Source organism: Pleurodeles waltl, chromosome 7 (genome assembly GCF_031143425.1).
Source record: "Pleurodeles waltl isolate 20211129_DDA chromosome 7, aPleWal1.hap1.20221129, whole genome shotgun sequence".
Lineage (NCBI taxonomy): Eukaryota > Metazoa > Chordata > Amphibia > Caudata > Salamandridae > Pleurodeles > Pleurodeles waltl.
In genome coordinates this window covers 422,381,695-422,397,921 of record NC_090446.1, presented here as the reverse complement: position 1 = coordinate 422,397,921, position 16,227 = coordinate 422,381,695, and the positions used below count along the sequence as shown (strand labels likewise).

General features: G+C 47.2%; 1 protein-coding gene across 1 annotated transcript in view; it reads left to right on the top strand.

Annotated features, from left to right (window-relative positions):
• TUFM (Tu translation elongation factor, mitochondrial) overlaps positions 1-16,227 on the top strand; it is a 430,712-nt gene that overhangs the window by 403,664 nt on the left and 10,821 nt on the right. Inside the window, exons 8-9 of the mRNA XM_069243925.1 lie at positions 8,585-8,689; positions 9,169-9,320. Coding sequence (XP_069100026.1) covers positions 8,585-8,689; positions 9,169-9,320 — 257 coding nt within the window. The remainder of the gene's footprint in view (positions 1-8,584; positions 8,690-9,168; positions 9,321-16,227) is intronic.

Below are 16,227 nucleotides of genomic sequence, written 5' to 3'. Positions count from 1 at the left end.
GGCATTCCTGGACATATTGCTTTAAACAGGGCTCAGGCCAAAAAGCAAAAAGGACAGGGTAACTTGGATCCTGGAAGAATGGACCAAGTGCTCCCTAAAGCTAGGGGTAGCAAGGGTAAATCCCTACCCACTATCACTCCCTCTACAGATGATTCTCCTTCTGAGGAAGAAGAATTTCCTCCCTGTGCAGAACCTTCACCAGATGAGCTGGCAGCAGACACTGCTGAGGTTTTGGGTGGAGGGGGACCTGCCAGGGAAAAGCTGATTGTGGCACAGCAAACCTGTCCCACATTAGAGGGTCTCAGACAGCAAGCTGTCAAACAGCAAAATGGGTATGTCAGTGACTCACATAGAGTTTACTGGGAGGACAACCTCTTGTACACAGAGGCAAAAGACCCAAAACCTGGAGCAGCCAGGAGATTGGTCATTCCCCTGCAGTACAGAGAGTTCCTCCCAACTCTTGCACATGAAATTCCTTTGGCTGGGCATTTGGGCCAGATCAAAACATGGGAGGGACTTGTCCCCCTGTTTCACTGGCCTAGGATGTCAGAGGACACAAAAGATTTGTGGAAGTCTTTTGTGACCTGCCAAGCCAGTGGCAAGACTGGTGGCACTCCAAAGGCTCCCATTATTCCACTACCTGTGGTTGGGATGCCCTTTAAAAGGGTAGGGGTTGACATAGTTGACCCCCTTGACCGTCCTACTGCTTCAGGCAATAGGTTTATCTTGGTGGTTATGGACCATGCCACAAGATATCCTGGAGCTATTCCTCTAAGGACCACTACAGCTCATGCAGTGGCAAAGGCCCTCCTGGGATTCTTTTCCAGGGTGGGTTTCCCTAAAGAGGTTGTATCAGACAAGGGTAGCAACTTCATGTCTGCATACTTAAAAGCAATGTGGAAGGAGTGTGGTGTTACCTACAAGTTCACCACTCCGTACCATCCACAGACTAATGGGACTCCCTGAAAAACTCAGGAGGAGATGGGATGTCCTGTTACCTTGCCTCCTTTTTTCTTAAAGGGAGGTACCCCAGAAAGGAGTGGGCTTCAGCCCCTTTGAACTCCTCTTTGGACACCCTGTAAGAGGTCCACTCAGTCTTGTGAAGGAGGGTTGGGAACAACCTTTAAAAGCTCCCAAACAGGACATAGTGGACTATGTACTGGACCTAAGATCCAGAATGGCCGAGTACATGAAAAAGGCCAGTAAAAACCTTCAGGCCAGCCAGGAGCTGCAAAAGCAATGGCATGAACAGAAGGCTTTTCTGATCCAGTACCAACCAGGACAGAAGGTGTGGGTATTAGCGCCTGTGGCCCCAAGAACACTCCAAGACAAATGGAGTGGACCCCACATTATTGTTGAAAAGAAGGGAGAAGTCACCTACTTGGTTGACTTGGGCACTGCCAGGAGTCCCCTTAGGGTGCTCCATGTCAATCGCCTGAAACCCTACTATGACAGGGCTGATCTCACCCTGCTCATGGCAACAGATGAAGGACAGGAAGAAGAGAGTGACCCTCTCCCTGATCTCTTCTCTTCCACAGAACAAGATGCTCTAGTGGAAGGTGTAGTTTTAGCAGATTTTCTTACTGCTGAGCAGAAAGACCACTGCATAAATCTCCTGGGTCAGTTTTCTGAACTCTTTTCTACTGTGCCAGGCACCACTTCTTGTCTTGGTGTGAGCACACTATAGATACTGGAGACAGCATGCCTGTCAAAAGTAAGATCTATAGGCAGCCTGACCATGTCAGGGACTGCATAAAATGGGTGGCAAAAGAAATGCTGCAGCCCATAGGGATCTCCTGGAATCCCAATACCCTGGGTACCTCAGTACCATATACAAGGGAATTATATGGGTGTACCAGTATGCCAATGTGAATTGGTAAATTTAGTCACTAGCCTGTAGTGACAAATTTGGAAAGCAAAGAGAGCATAACCACTGAGGTTCTGGTTAGCAGAACCTCAGTGAGACAGTTAGGCACCACAAAGGGAACACATACAGGGCACATACTATGAGCACTGAGGCCCTGCCTGGTAGGGTCCCAGTGACATAAGGACTAAAATAACATACATGCAGTGAAATATGGGGGTAACATGCCAGGCAGGATGGTAATTTCCTACAGTCCCTATATGAATGTCATAGCTGTCTGATATCGTTTGTTCTGTCCAAACCCTTGCTGTATGGCTTGTTCAGCAGCTTAACCCAGATGACTCAAGCCTTTCCCAGCCCCATGTGCAACATGACCTTTTCAAGAAAGTCCAAGCGCTCCGTGTTGAATTCCTTTTCGAGGTCCACCAATACTCTGATTGCCCCTGGGTACGTGGGATGGACACTATCAAAGAGTAGGGAGTAGAGCCTCCCGAGATTCTGAGAGGTATTACAGGAGGGAATAAACCCATTCCGATCTTTATGTATCAAAGTATTCTTATGGGGTCGGAGTCTAGTGGCCAGGGGCTAATTGAGTATCTTAAAGTCTGTGTTTAAATTGGAGAGCAGACAGAAATCAGTGACTTTTACATTAGCCTGCACAGTCTTAGGCAGTGAAATCACTAGAGCTTCTCGGGTTGTGGCCAGCAGAGTCCTCCTCTCAAAAGCCTCGGCGTAAAGTTCTGTTAGCTTAGGCAACAGTGTATCTATTAAGAGTTTATGAAATTCTGGGGGTAAGCCATTGGTGCCTGGGATTTTACCAGATGCTAGGACTTTTAAGGCAGCCTTGACCTCTCCTACCAACAACTGTGCTCCCTGTGCCTCCCTGTCAGCTTCGGAGAAATTCACCCAAGGAAATGTAGCCAGAAATCCCTCCATGGTCTCCGGCATCTCTACCCGGGTGGTCCATATATGGACCCATAACAGTGCTTAGGTTCTTTGTTGAAATGGGTGGGTGAGTAAAGCACTAGGCCCCCTGCAGTTAGCAATCGGGTGACAGGGGTCCTTCCTATATCAGGGCAGATCAGCCAGGCCAACAGTCGCCCCGATTTCCCCTCCTCCTCATGTGCCCTAGCTATGTAGTTTTTATAATCATGGCAGCGGAGTCGCTCCAGTGCCACGTTGTATAGTTCTTGGGTCTCCAATAATCTTGTTTGTGCACTGGGGTACCGTCTAACTCATTATTGTACTGATTACTAGACCGCCCTTTTTTTTCTTTTTAAGGTGCGTCTTAGAGTTGGGACCTTTCTGTCCCTTCTTTACACTAGCCTCAGCTTTACTTCCTGGTTCACTTTTCTACTTGATATACTCTTCCTTGTTGACCTTTTACTGTTGGAGCTGTGAAAAGAATGGAATAAACGGCTATCAGAATACCGATACAGATCCGGCTTTTGGATCCGGTCACACTCGCTCAAATTAAAACCACCCTCGCACAACTCCTGAATTGACTGAGAATCAGTCGTTTTTTTCCCCCACTCTTTGCTACTTCCTAGTATCCGGCTCAGCTTTTTCTTTGACAGAACCCTCAGTCTCACTTTTTGTTTTGACATCATGAGGTTTGATGGCTCGCAAGCTCAATGTTTCACAGTCCACAGTTTGTATATGTCCCAAATTATCTGTGGTAGCTCCCATTCATGATCCTGAAGGAACCAGTGCAATGATTGAATAACAGTTCCAAAATTTCATATTAGTTTTATCCCTACATCAAGTGTGGGTGCAGCTCTGTGTTCATTTTGTACTTGCTTTAATACAGCTGTGACCACTTCTATTGAGGGTGTGCCATGCCAGGCATAGTAGTATAGATACCTGCAAATATAAATCCCCAAACTTTGCACTCTCAAGTGTGGCACCATTGCTCGGGCAAGACAAGTTAAGATTCTGTGCTTGTCCTAGGGTGTTGTACGAGGTAACCCACTTCTAGCATGTTTGCTTTGCGAGTAATCCAGAATGCAATTTTGTCACATTTTACAGGCATCTTGCCCATATTGGTGGTTATAGTATGTGAACTATATTGCTTGTATGGTAGCCTGGGGTTATGTTACACTGTTACACGTTCTAGTGGAACTGCTCCGGCAACAGTCTGTACTACATTCTGCCTACTATCTGATCTAATAATCTTAATCACCAACCTGCAAATGTGTTGTATTCGGATAAGGTGTAAACAGTGCTAATAGAGAGGTCAGGTGGTTGCTTAAATACTCAAGGGACCCAGTCTCTCATTCAGTGCTGTACGGGACTACTGACCCCAAACCAGTTTTGATGTTCTTAGTACGTCAAAAGGATTTTAAAGCTTAGTAAGTATGGGGATGTTGAAACTCTGCTGCAGGGGTATATGTGTGAAAAGGCAGTATCTACAGTATCAAACTCCCTCATGAGTAAAAAAAAAAATTGGAAAGGCATAAGCAGCATGTGCATTTACAACAAATAATACTGCACCCCCTGCATTAAGGATACTTCTGTTTGTAAGATGATGTGTAATTGGTACCCTGTAATATACTTATATCACAAAATGAACAGGCGCTATTTTTAGTGGCATTGCCAACTGGTGTGATTTCTCACATGATCATCCTAGCGTGAAGTCCCTCTCTGACTATGATTCGATACCTCAGTTCTTATAGTATCTGAAGTATCAAAATGACTAAATTATCGTTGAAACAAATGTATCTGGGAGAGACTTCTAGCCGCAGATTCCTATCTTTGAATCTCCCCCCCCCCCCCCCCCCCCCAGTGGGTTCTTGGTCCAAACCCTAAACCCTGCACCTGGGGCTCCTGTGAACAGGCTGATTGCCTGCCGCCATCACCCCACCCCAGGGGACCCCTGCTTCCTCACCCAACACCCTATTCTGGAGAGCCTGGTGGTCCAAGCCTCAACATCCCATTTAAATCTTGGCGCATTGCAGGAAATCCAAGAGGCTGGACATCTCGGGAAAGAAAATGTTTTCTTCCACAAGTCTGACACTGCAGTCTGTCAACACTGCAGTCTGTCAACACTGCATGCTTTTTGGGCTTCCACACACTGTTGGATACAGTTCCACAGATGCTTTCAACGGTCCCGGAGGAGGCCCGGGCCATGCTCTCCCAAACTGTTGCTGACAGAAGCGATGCAGCCAAGTTCACCATTCGACTGAACACCACAGATTCTCTGGGCAGAAGGGTTTCATCGACGGTGGACTTACAGCACCACACCTGGCTGAGGATTACTAGTTTTTCAGGGGATGTTCATGCATTGCTAATGGACAGGCCCTTTGATGGCACCCGTCTCCTTCGAGACGAGGTGGACCCCTCACTGGAGCGCTTTAAGGATAATAGGGGTATGGCCAGAACGTTTTGTCTATCCATGGCCCCTCTCCAACCCCAGTCTGCCTTTTGCTCCTTTCATGGCCACGGAAGGGGGATCCAGCCACATCTTTACAAACCCAGCCACCAGGGTGCACAAGCTTTCCAGCCTCTTTGTGGCCAAGGACTTGGTACCTAGACTCCTTGAGTCAGGCAGCTATAGGTTTTGCCAGTACACCACTGCCCCGGCAGCCACAGCCTCCAAACCCTTTAGTTTACCCTTATTCCCCTCACGGGTTCTTCAGAGTGTCCGAAGGGACTACTCCCTCCCTTTTGTGACTTCCCCTTCACCTGTTTTACCCTCTTGCAAAAGACTAACGGGGGACCACCTCTCCTTTTTCCACCAGAAAGTGATGACTCTCTTGTCCAAGGGAGCATTAGAGAGAGTGCTAATTCCAGAAGTAGGTTGTGTTTGTAATTCTTAGTTCTTTCTGGTGCCCAAGAAGGACAGAGTTCTTCATCCTATCTCAACTACTTCTTCACCCTCCTCATGCTTCATAAGATATTCAAATGGCTACTATAAAGCTCAAGGCGCGCAAACACCTAGGCCCTCATCTCCAGCAGATTTGATTACGGCAATGCTCTCTATGCACTGATCACGTCACCTCCTCTGATGACTACAGACCATACAGAACGTAGCAGCCAGACTCATCCTTAATCTCCCTAGATAAACCCAGATCACCCCCTACCTCAGGGGACTGCATTGTCTCCCTGTACAGAAAACATGCTAGTTCAAGCTCCTACCCCATGCATACAAGGCCCACCACAACTGCAAACCCACCTACTTGAACCATAGCCTGAACTTTAATCAGCCCACCAGACACCTCTCCTCTGCTTCTCTTTCTCTAAACCTCATCCCCACATCAGACATAGCAGATGCGGAGCTCGCTCCTTCTACCTAGAAGTGAAGACATCGAACAAGCTATCCGTTAATTTCCGGACCACCTCATCTCTTCTAGAGTTACAAAAGTCCCTGAAGACCTGGCTGTTCAGCTAATCAGCTGGACCCTGCCAGCACCTGGATACCATTACAGCTGATATGAAGTGCTCTACAAATCTGCTGATTGATCTTAGACCTGCGCCCTTTCAACTTCTTCCTCAAGAAGGAAAAATTCAAAATGCTCACACTTACTCAAGTCCTGTCTGCCCCAGACCCAGGAGACTGGATGGTAGCATTGGACTTGCAGGATGCTTACATCCACATTCCCGTCTTGTCTTCCCTCAGGCGTTACCTGCGGTTCATGGTAGGCCACCAGCACTTTCAGTTCACCATGCTTCCATTTGGCCTTATCAGCACCCCATAGGTGTGTTCACCAAGGTGATGGCAGTGGTCGCAGCTCATCTGCGGAGATCAGGGATGCCAGTCTTCCCCTATTTCAATGACTGGCTGTTAAAGGTGGGCGCGCCCTAGGTTGTCGTCTCCCACTTCCAGGCTACAGTGGACCTCCTGCACTTGCTGGGGTTCAGTATAAACATGCCAAAGACACACCTGATTCCCTCTCAAATGCTCGTTTTCGTTAGAGCTGTTTTGGACATGGTGCAGTTTCAGGCTTATCCTCCTGAACCCTGAGTCCAGGAACTCAGGCCTCCTGGATCGCCTTTCCGCCCATACCACTTCTGACCAGATTTCTCAAGATCAGGAATGGTCCTCCGATCAGGCTGCCTGTTCGGGAGGATCTTCTGTCATAGCAGCCGTGGAAGGTTCCCTACCCAAACTTGTCAACACCCTACCTTCATGCATGGAGATTGAGTGGCAGCATTTGACAACTTTCGACCTTCTGCCCGAAGTCTGCAGTGTTAGCACAGAAAAACAACTGTTCACATGGTACTCATTTAGTATTGTAGCTAGGAAAGAGCAAAAAAGTTATGCATAGAATCATTCACAACTAGACATTTCCTTTGAAACAGTATGCATCCTGTCAAACATTAAAAATATGGGAAGTGGCATAGCCCTAACCCTATTGGCCTAATTCCTTCCGTGCAAGATGGAGGAATTTAAAAAGTAGTGGGCACTCCTCCTAATTTATTTAATTTTCCTGCCAGTGCTGCTGCCAACAGTGGGGTCAGGAAGTGGGAGTTGGCTTCCACTGCCATTTGGAGAGGCCTGGGTTGCATTTCAAAGGCAGCAAGGCCTTTGAAGCTCCCCACCCTAGAATGTCCTTCCTGCCTGAGAGAGGAGGTTACACCTTTGCCCAGAGCAGGCCTTTCTTCTGAGACCTCACGAGCATTGACTGTCACCTCAGGGGACCAGAACTCTGTCTAAAGTGGCTGCACTGGTGCTGACCAGTCAGTGCCCACTCTAGGAGTTGGTAGGTTGGAATGGGGGCCCCTTTAAGGTGCCCTCTAAGTGCATGTATTAATAAATCCATCACTCGATTCAGTGAGGGTTTATTAATATGAGATGTTTGATACCAAAAATCCCTATTGGCAGTGAAGTCATCATGTAGCTGGGCATCTCGTGATGACAGGTGTCCAGCACATGTACTTAAAATGGCTGCACTCTTCACTTACTATGTCTGAGAATCGACATAGACGCATTGTGGGCATATCGGATCATGCAGATATGCCCTCATATGAAATATAATGCACCCTGCCTTTAGGGCTGGAAGGCCTGCCAGAGGGTTACTTACATATAGTGCATGCAGGGGACAGGGCACACATGGTGTGTGCCATGTTGTGTTTTTGTTTTAGGTCTGCACCAAGACACAGCCTACGAAGGTAACACTGTGTGCACTCAGGTGAGAGGGTCCCTGAGGGTGGCACAATCTGTGTTGCAGCCTTCAGTGTCCTTTTAGTACCCCATCCCTAGGTACCATTTACTAGGAACTTAGAGTGGCAACTAAAGGTTTGACAATTGGGGAAAACTACTGTGCAGTTTTAGGAAAGGAGATCTGGCACTGGAGACCTGTTTAGCAGAAACCCAGTGCACTTTCAGTCGTAATTGCACCAGAAACCAGGCAAAACGTGTGTGTGGTTGAGGGGAGGGGGGGTTGGGCCCATGTCACAAGGGGCACTTTCCTACACCAAGGTACTGTTCGGGTTGCTCTTCAATTGAAGCATTGCATGATTATTTTAATCTATTTATTTTAAGGCACCACCATCTTTTCCTTCTTCAGAGCAAGCACATTATATGTACTTATTGACATCTAATACCGATGTTAGTTTGGTGGCATAAGTTTAATTTGAAAGGTGAGGAGTGCGGGCAGCAATTGGATGGGGTGGGTGAGGATCGGAGTCTGTTAACTTATTTCTTTGAGTCCTCCATTTTGGACGTAAATGTTGCCCATTTTGTATTGCTTCTGTAATTAGTCCATTTGTGTCTGGCAGGCCGTGGAACAGTGGTAACTGGAACAATGGAGAGAGGAACAGTGAAGAAAGGAGATGAATGTGAATTTGTTGGACACAATAAACACATCCGCTCTGTTGTAACAGGTCAGGCTCCTACTGTGTACCTACTTCTAACTGGTTGCATTTGATACGCAGACGGATTATTGTGTGCCTTCTTTGGTAATTGTGTCCCATCTTTGGTAAGTGTTCCAGTTCCTAGTATGTCTACTACCTGTCACAAACCCTGCTGTGCAGCTTACCGTGCTGTGCAGACCACGGTCTTTGGTTCCTTCACTGGTTTTGTCTCAGCTACATACATGCAGGAGGTCATTATCTCATTCTGTTGATAGACTACCCAGTAATTTCTAGAAAGCTTCCTTCTTAGGCTTGATAAGTACCTCTGATTTGTTCAGAAAAATGCTGGAGGTTTCATCTTGTTGATGATAGAGGTTATTGCTATCTGTTTACAAGTCTCTTGTCGGCTTCTGTCTATCTTGACGTTAGTACTTCTGTACACACATTTTATAGATGGTGAAAAATGTTTATGGATATTTTGTGCACCACCTTTTATTACTACTTTGCAGGTATTGAAATGTTCCATCAGAGCTTGGACCGATCGGAGGCAGGTGATAACCTTGGTGCCCTTGTGCGAGGGCTGAAGAGAGAAGATGTTCGAAGGGGAATGGTGATGTGCAAGCCTGGTTCCATAAAGCCCCATCAGAAAGTAGAAGCACAGGTAAGTGTGATTTGGGGAAATATAGAGGATGTGATGATGATGTGGATGTTAGAGTCCTAGAGTATACTCCTCATTCACAGATTGTCTAACGGGAGGAGATTCTTTGTATACAGATAACATTATTGAATTATGTGATTGGAGGTGTTATCTGATACCACCTCTGTCAAGTGCTGGTATAACAATGATAAAAGTCCTGCAGAATGCATGTTATCCAGGAATTAGCTGAATGGGAGCTAGGTTTGTCACATAGGCTCTTATGATTCTAAAGAGACTAGTGGATTTTGAGCACCAGGATCGCCTGCGATGTGGGAGACTGGGTCTGACCCACTACATGTGACAACTGTCGCCCCAATCCGGGTTTTGCTCCGGCTAACTAGCAGTGCCTCATCTCCACCAAGGGTGGGGATGATTGGGCAGCCGAGCGCATGACATAGTTGATTTCTCAGGGAAACTGTGGTCACTCGGGTCTCATCTGTTTCTCTCAATTACATTAGTCTCACATACACGACATCCAGATGCAGTATATGTTTCAATAATATTTTAATGAAGCAACTGTAGGAAGCTGGCCTGGTTTGTAATGGGTACCTTCGGTACTTACACCAGGTCCAGTTATCCTTTATAAGTGAAATGTAGTAGTGTTCTAGCACCTTAGGCTGATAGAGGTAGCTATTGCAGAGCACCTTAGGCTGAACTAGGAGACATGCAAAGCTCCTGCAATACCACTTATAGTCACACAGTACTTATACACAATTAAATATAAAAAATAACGGTAGTTTATTTGGGTGACACAGTACCAAAATACTCCTTCTGGAGGTAAGTATTATACACAATATACACACTAGACACCAAAATAAGGTAAGTAATTAGACAAAGGATAGTGCAAACAATAGGAAATGCTATAGAATGCAATGGGAGAAAATAGGTCTAGGGGCAACACAAACCATATACTAAGAAAGTGGTATGCAAATCACAAATTCCCCCCTAGACAAGGGTAGTGTGGGCAGAATCGCTGGGAGAGTAAGAATACAGTAAAGGTAAGTAAATTACCCCACCCCAGAGCCCAGAAAAGCAGGATTAAAGTACTGCAAGTTTCCTTAGGACACACCACACCTCGTGATTGGGAGTTTGCAGCAGCCAACCAAGTCTGCAAAGAACAACTGCTGGATTCCTGGACCTGAAGACCTGCAAAGGAAGGGGACCAAGTCCAGAAGTCGAAAAAAGTTCCAGGAAGGACAGGAGCCCCTGCCAACCCAGAACAGGGTGCAAAAGAAGAGTCCACGGTTAGTCGAAGACTGCAGAAATGCACCATAGGAAGATGCCAGTGGGTTTCTGCATGATGCAAAGGATGTCCCACGACGTGAAGATCGTTGCGATTTATACTTGGAAGTCGCCAACAAGCCTTGGCTACGACAAAAGTGCGCTTTGCGTCAAAATGGCGCTGGGTGGACCCAGGGGGGACCTGGGAGCCTCAACATAGTGTGCGGAGGAAGAGGGGGATCTCAGCACTTTAGAGAGCCACCCATAGGGAGCTCAGACAAACCCTTGCACAGGCCTGCAATTGCAGCCTGTGTCCCTCCTTACAAGGATGATGATGATATCAACAAGTGGTTTGCTGCACTTGAGAGGGCCTGTAAAGTTCAGAGGGTCCCTCACGTACAGTGGGCTGCCATCCTTTGGTTATCCTTCTCTGGCAAAGGTAGAAACAGAATTCTTATCGTCAGAGAGGATGATGGAGATAATTACCAGGTTCTTTAAAATGCACTCTTGGATGGTCTGGGCTTAACCAAGGAACAGTACAGACTTAAGTTCAGAGAGACCAAAAAGGAGTCATCACAGAACTGGACAGACTTTGTAGACTGTTCTGAGAAGGCCCTAGAAGGTTGGTTACATGGCAGTAAGATGTCTGATTATGAAAGCCTATATCACTTGATTCTGAGAGAGCATATCTTGAATAATTGTATGTCTGACTTGTTACATCAGTATCTTGTGGACTCAGATCTGACCTCTCCCCAAGAATTGGGAAAGAAGGCAGAAAAATGGGTCAGAACAAGGGTGAGCAGAAAAGCTCATACGGGGGTGACAAGGATGGCAAAAAGAAAGATGGTGAAAAATCTCAGGACAAGCATGGGGATAAAAGTAAACACAAGGATCCTTCTTCAGGTCCAAAACACTCCTCTGGGGATAAACCTTCTTCATCTTCTTCAAACTCTTCACACAATCAGAAAAAGCCTTGGTGCTATGTGTGAGGAAATAAAGGTATTGGCCAGGGGATAACTCGTGCTCATGTAAAGCCCCTGAGCCTACCACCACTAAGACATCAGACTCTAGTGCCCCTAGCAGTAGTGGTAATAGTGGTGGGACTACTGGCATAGTCAAACTAAGGGTGTAGTTGGATTCACTTTTGGGACCATAATAAAAACTGGGGTAGACTGTCCCAAGACAGTTTCTGTCACACCTGGTGGCATTGGTCTTGCCACATTGGCTGCTTGTCCCCTTAACATCAATCAATCAGATATTTGTTAAGCGCACTACTCACCGAGAAGGTCTTGGTGCGGGTGGGCTACTGTTCGAATTGCCAGGTTTTGAGGTGCTTCCTAAAGGTAAGGAGGTCCTTGGTCGTACGTATGTTGGCAGGGAGAAAGTTCCAGGTTTTGGCAGCAAGGTGGGAGAAGGATCTGCTGCCGGTTGTGGTACGGTGAATGCGGGGGACGGATGTGAGGGCGAGGTTGGCGGAGCGGAGCTGGACTGGCGAGTCGGGACATGGAAGTGGAGGCACTCGTTGAGGTAGGCCGGTCCATCGTCGTGGAGAGCTTACTGGGCATGGATTAGGAGTTTGAAGACGATCCTTTTGTTGACTGGTAGTCAGTGGAGGTCTTTGAGGTGAGCTGAGATGTTTTTGTGGCCAGGGAGGTTGAGGATAAGTCGTGCTGAGGCGTTCTGGATGCGCTGGAGTTTTTTTTGGAGCTTGTCCTTTGTTCCCGCATAGAGGGCGTTGCCGTAGTGCAGTCTGCTGCTGACAAGGGCGTGGGTGACCGTTCTACGGGTGTCCACGGGAATCCATCTGAAGGTCTTGCGGAGCATTTGAAGGGTGTTTTATCATGAGGACGAGATGGCATTGACTTGTTGGGTCATAGAGAGCGCAGAGTCCAGTATTAAGCCGAGGTTGCGTGCGTGGGTGGTTGGCGTTGGGGTCGACCCCAGAGTGGCAGGCCACCAGGGGTCGTCCCATGCAGAGCTGTTGGGGCCGAAGATGATGGTCTCTGTCTTCTGTGAGTTCAGTTTGAGGCGGCTTGCTTTCATCCAGTTGGCAATGGCTTGGAGTCCGGTGTGGAGGTTGTTCTTAGCGGATGCGGGGTCCTTCGTGAGAGAGAGGATGAGCTGAGTGTCATCGGCGTAGGAAACAATGTTGAGGCCGTGGGATTGGACGATGCTGGCGAGCGGAGCCATGTAGACATTGAAGAGGGTGGGGCTGAGGGAGGAGCCCTGTGGAACTCAGCCGATGGTCTTGGTGGCCTTAGATAGGAACAGGGGTTGGCGCACTCTTTGGGTCCTTCCTGAAAGGAAGGAGGTGAGGCAGCCCAGGGCTCTGTGGCGAATTCTAAAGTTGAAGAGGCATGTGCGTAGGGTGTGGTGACAGTGTTGAAGGTTGCGGAAAGGTAAAGAAGGATGAGGGCGACGGTTTCAGCTTTGTCGAGCCTGTTCCTGATGTCGTCGGTGCAGGTGATGAGGGCGGTCTCAGTGCTGTGGTTTTTGCGGAATCCGGACTGGGAGACGTTGAGTAGGTCGTTGTTCTCCAGGAAGCGGGAAAGTTGGTTGTTGACTATATTCTCAATCACCTTCACGGTAAAGGGGGCTAGGGAGATAGGAAAGTAGTTTTTGAGGTCTTCGGGGTCGGCTTTGGGCTTTTTGAGCAAGGCATTGACCTCAGCGTGTTTCCAGCTCTTCGGGAAGATGGCGGTCTCGAATGAGCTGTTGATGATAGTCCGGAGTTGGGGGGCCATGATTTGGCTGGCTTTATTGAAGATGTGGTGAGGGCAGGGTTCAGCGGGAGAGCCGGAGTGGATGGTGCTCATGGTCTTGGTGGTTTCCTCATCGTTGGTGAGGGTCCAGGCGCTCAGTATGTTGGTGCGACAGGGCCCGATGGGGTCGACCTTGATGTTGGTGGTGGGAGACAGTGGTGCGAAGCTTCCATGGATGTCTGTGATCTTGCGGTGAAAGAAGGTGGCGAGGGAGTCGCAGAGGTCTTGTGAGTGGGGTGGGTCGGCGGAGCAGGACTTTTGGTTGGTGAGTTCCTTGATAATGGTGAATAGTTCCTTGCTGTTGTGCGTGTTGTTGTCAATTCGTTCTTTGTAGAAAGATCTAGTGGTATTTGCAGATGGCTGATTTGAGGGCGGCGAGGTTGCATTATGAATGTTCTTGGAGCCATATCTTCTCTGCTATCCGGCATTCTCGCTTGGAGGACTGAAGGTCTGCTGTGAATCAGGGAGCTTTCTTGTTGGCGACGGTGATGGTGGTTTTCTTGAAAGGGGTGAGGGTGTTGGCGCAGTCGTCGAGCCACTGGTTGAGGGCGGCGGCGTTGGGGTTGTTGGTTGTGGGTGGTAGGGCGAGGTTGGAGATCAGTTGATCCTTGGAGATCTTGTTCCACTTGTGGTGGGGGATCCGGGGCTGGTGGTGGTGGCTGGTGGGTTTCAGGAAGGAAAAATGAACACAACGGTGGTCGGTCCAGTGGAGTTCGGTGGTGTGAATGAAGGTGATGTGGCTGCTGGAGGAGAAGATGGCGTTGAGTGTGACCGGCAGAGTGGGTGTGTGAGATGACCAGTTGCATGGATAAGTACAGGCAGTCAATATTAATAAATGGTGTTGAGGCCCAGGCCTACAGGGACACAGGTGCCAGTATCACTTTGGTGACTGAAAACCTAGTGTCACCTGCATAACACCTCCTTGGACAGAAGTACCAAGTTACTGATGTCAATAACTCCACTCTGTCTCTCCCCTTAGCTGTAGTACAACTTAGTTGGGGTAGAGTCACTGGCCCTAAGCAGGTGGTGGTATTACCTAGCTTACCTCTAGATTGTCTCTTAGGGAATGCCCTAGAGGCCTCAGGTTGGGCTGAGGTAGAGTTTAGTACCCATGCATCCATGCTGTGTATTCCTGAGGAATTTCTTCCTCTCATTTCTGAAATTTAAAAGCAAAGGAGAGAAGAAGGCCTGAAAACTCAGGATCCCTCTCTACCAGCATGTGAAAAGGGTATCAAAGTATCCCTTCCCCACCAAGGATACCATTCCTGTGGTGGAAGAAAAATCTCCTGGGGTGGAACCTGTACCAAAGTAGCCATCAGCTACCACAGCTAAACTCCCAGAGGTACAAGTACCTCTCTGTGGAGCTACTAATCCAGATGTGCAAAACTGCACCATTTTAGTAAATATGGAGCATCCCTCAAGGCCTCCCAGAGAGACTTTAGTGCAGCAACCCTGTACTGCCTCTAAACAGCAGCCCTGTCCTGGTGTGAAGCTTATAGGACAGCAGCCCTGTCCTGCTCCAGCCCAAGAGAAACAGCAACCCTGTTCTCCCTTACAGCCATATGGACAAAGTTTGGCTAACCTAGCTAGCAGGATCCCAGTGAGACAGGCAAAACACACTGACATATAGGTTTTATCTATGAGCACTGGGGTCCTGGCTAGCAGGATCCCAGTGACACACTAAAAACACACTGACACACACTCAAACAGGCCAAAAGTGGGGGTAACCATGCTAGAAAGAGGCTACTTTCTCACAGATCTTGAGTTGCATTTATATATTTTTGCCATTTATAACATTTTGCAGGTGTAGGAATACTGGGCTTGTTCAATTCCTTAATCTTTGCTACAGTTTCATTTGAAAATGTCATTTGAACAGGTATCAGGCATGCTCTAAACAAAGCTTCCTTCCCCCTTATTTGCCAATGTCTGGTTCCCCACATGCTTTTTAAGTCGATCGACTTTAGCCAATATTCATAGCCTTCTATGGTCAACCGGGAAACAAAGGAATCCAAATAAATAAATTTCATATTTGTCAATAGTATGCGTACATTTACTGTCGGTGTCTATTTAAAATAATATGACTCAGCATTTTTAACACTGTGCCCAGAAAAATAGGTGAACTTTTCAGAATATGTTTTAGAACTCCCTTGCGGAGGAGTTAGACAATGTTCCCATTGTGTGTAAATACAAACAGTCTTTGGGGTACTTGCTGTGTCCATGAAATGGTGCCCATAATAATTGTAGCAAAACATATCACCATAATTCTCTTTAGATTGATAAACATCTTCGTTTTTAAAGACAATATAATACTGCAATTCAGTCATCATAGAATCAACTGCTTTCATATCCCAATCATCACAAACAACTCTGGGTATTATTATATCGTTCATTGAAAGTTTAAACGCATATGGTATTTGAATGACCTCTGTGGGGCCGTATATATCAAATGTTACTTTATCCCAAACAATCCCATCAGGAATTGGTATGGCTGAAATGTTCACAAAAGACAAGTCTCTGCGTACCGTATGAGAAGAAAAATGTGGTTTCAGGACCTCATCCACCAGCTCAGCTGTTGATTTTTCAGGGAGAAAATTACCATGTATTAATAAAAAGAACGTTATGACAAACCCAATCCAAAGTAGGAAAGCAAGTACACTCAAGGAAAGCCACAGATAGTTATATGGAAGAATAAAGTAAGTTGCTTTAAGCCAGCTTATCAGCTTACGTGTTTTTGACAGTTCAGGTGTCGAAGAGGCGAACAAGTCCAAAACGTTGTTGTTAATTGACGGCAAAGTATCCAGAAGCAGTTTGTGCAAAAACTTGAGTCGTATCTGTAGGTGGAGTGGGTATTTCCTGCGGTGGCTCAGAGTAAATGGCGCTATCCATCT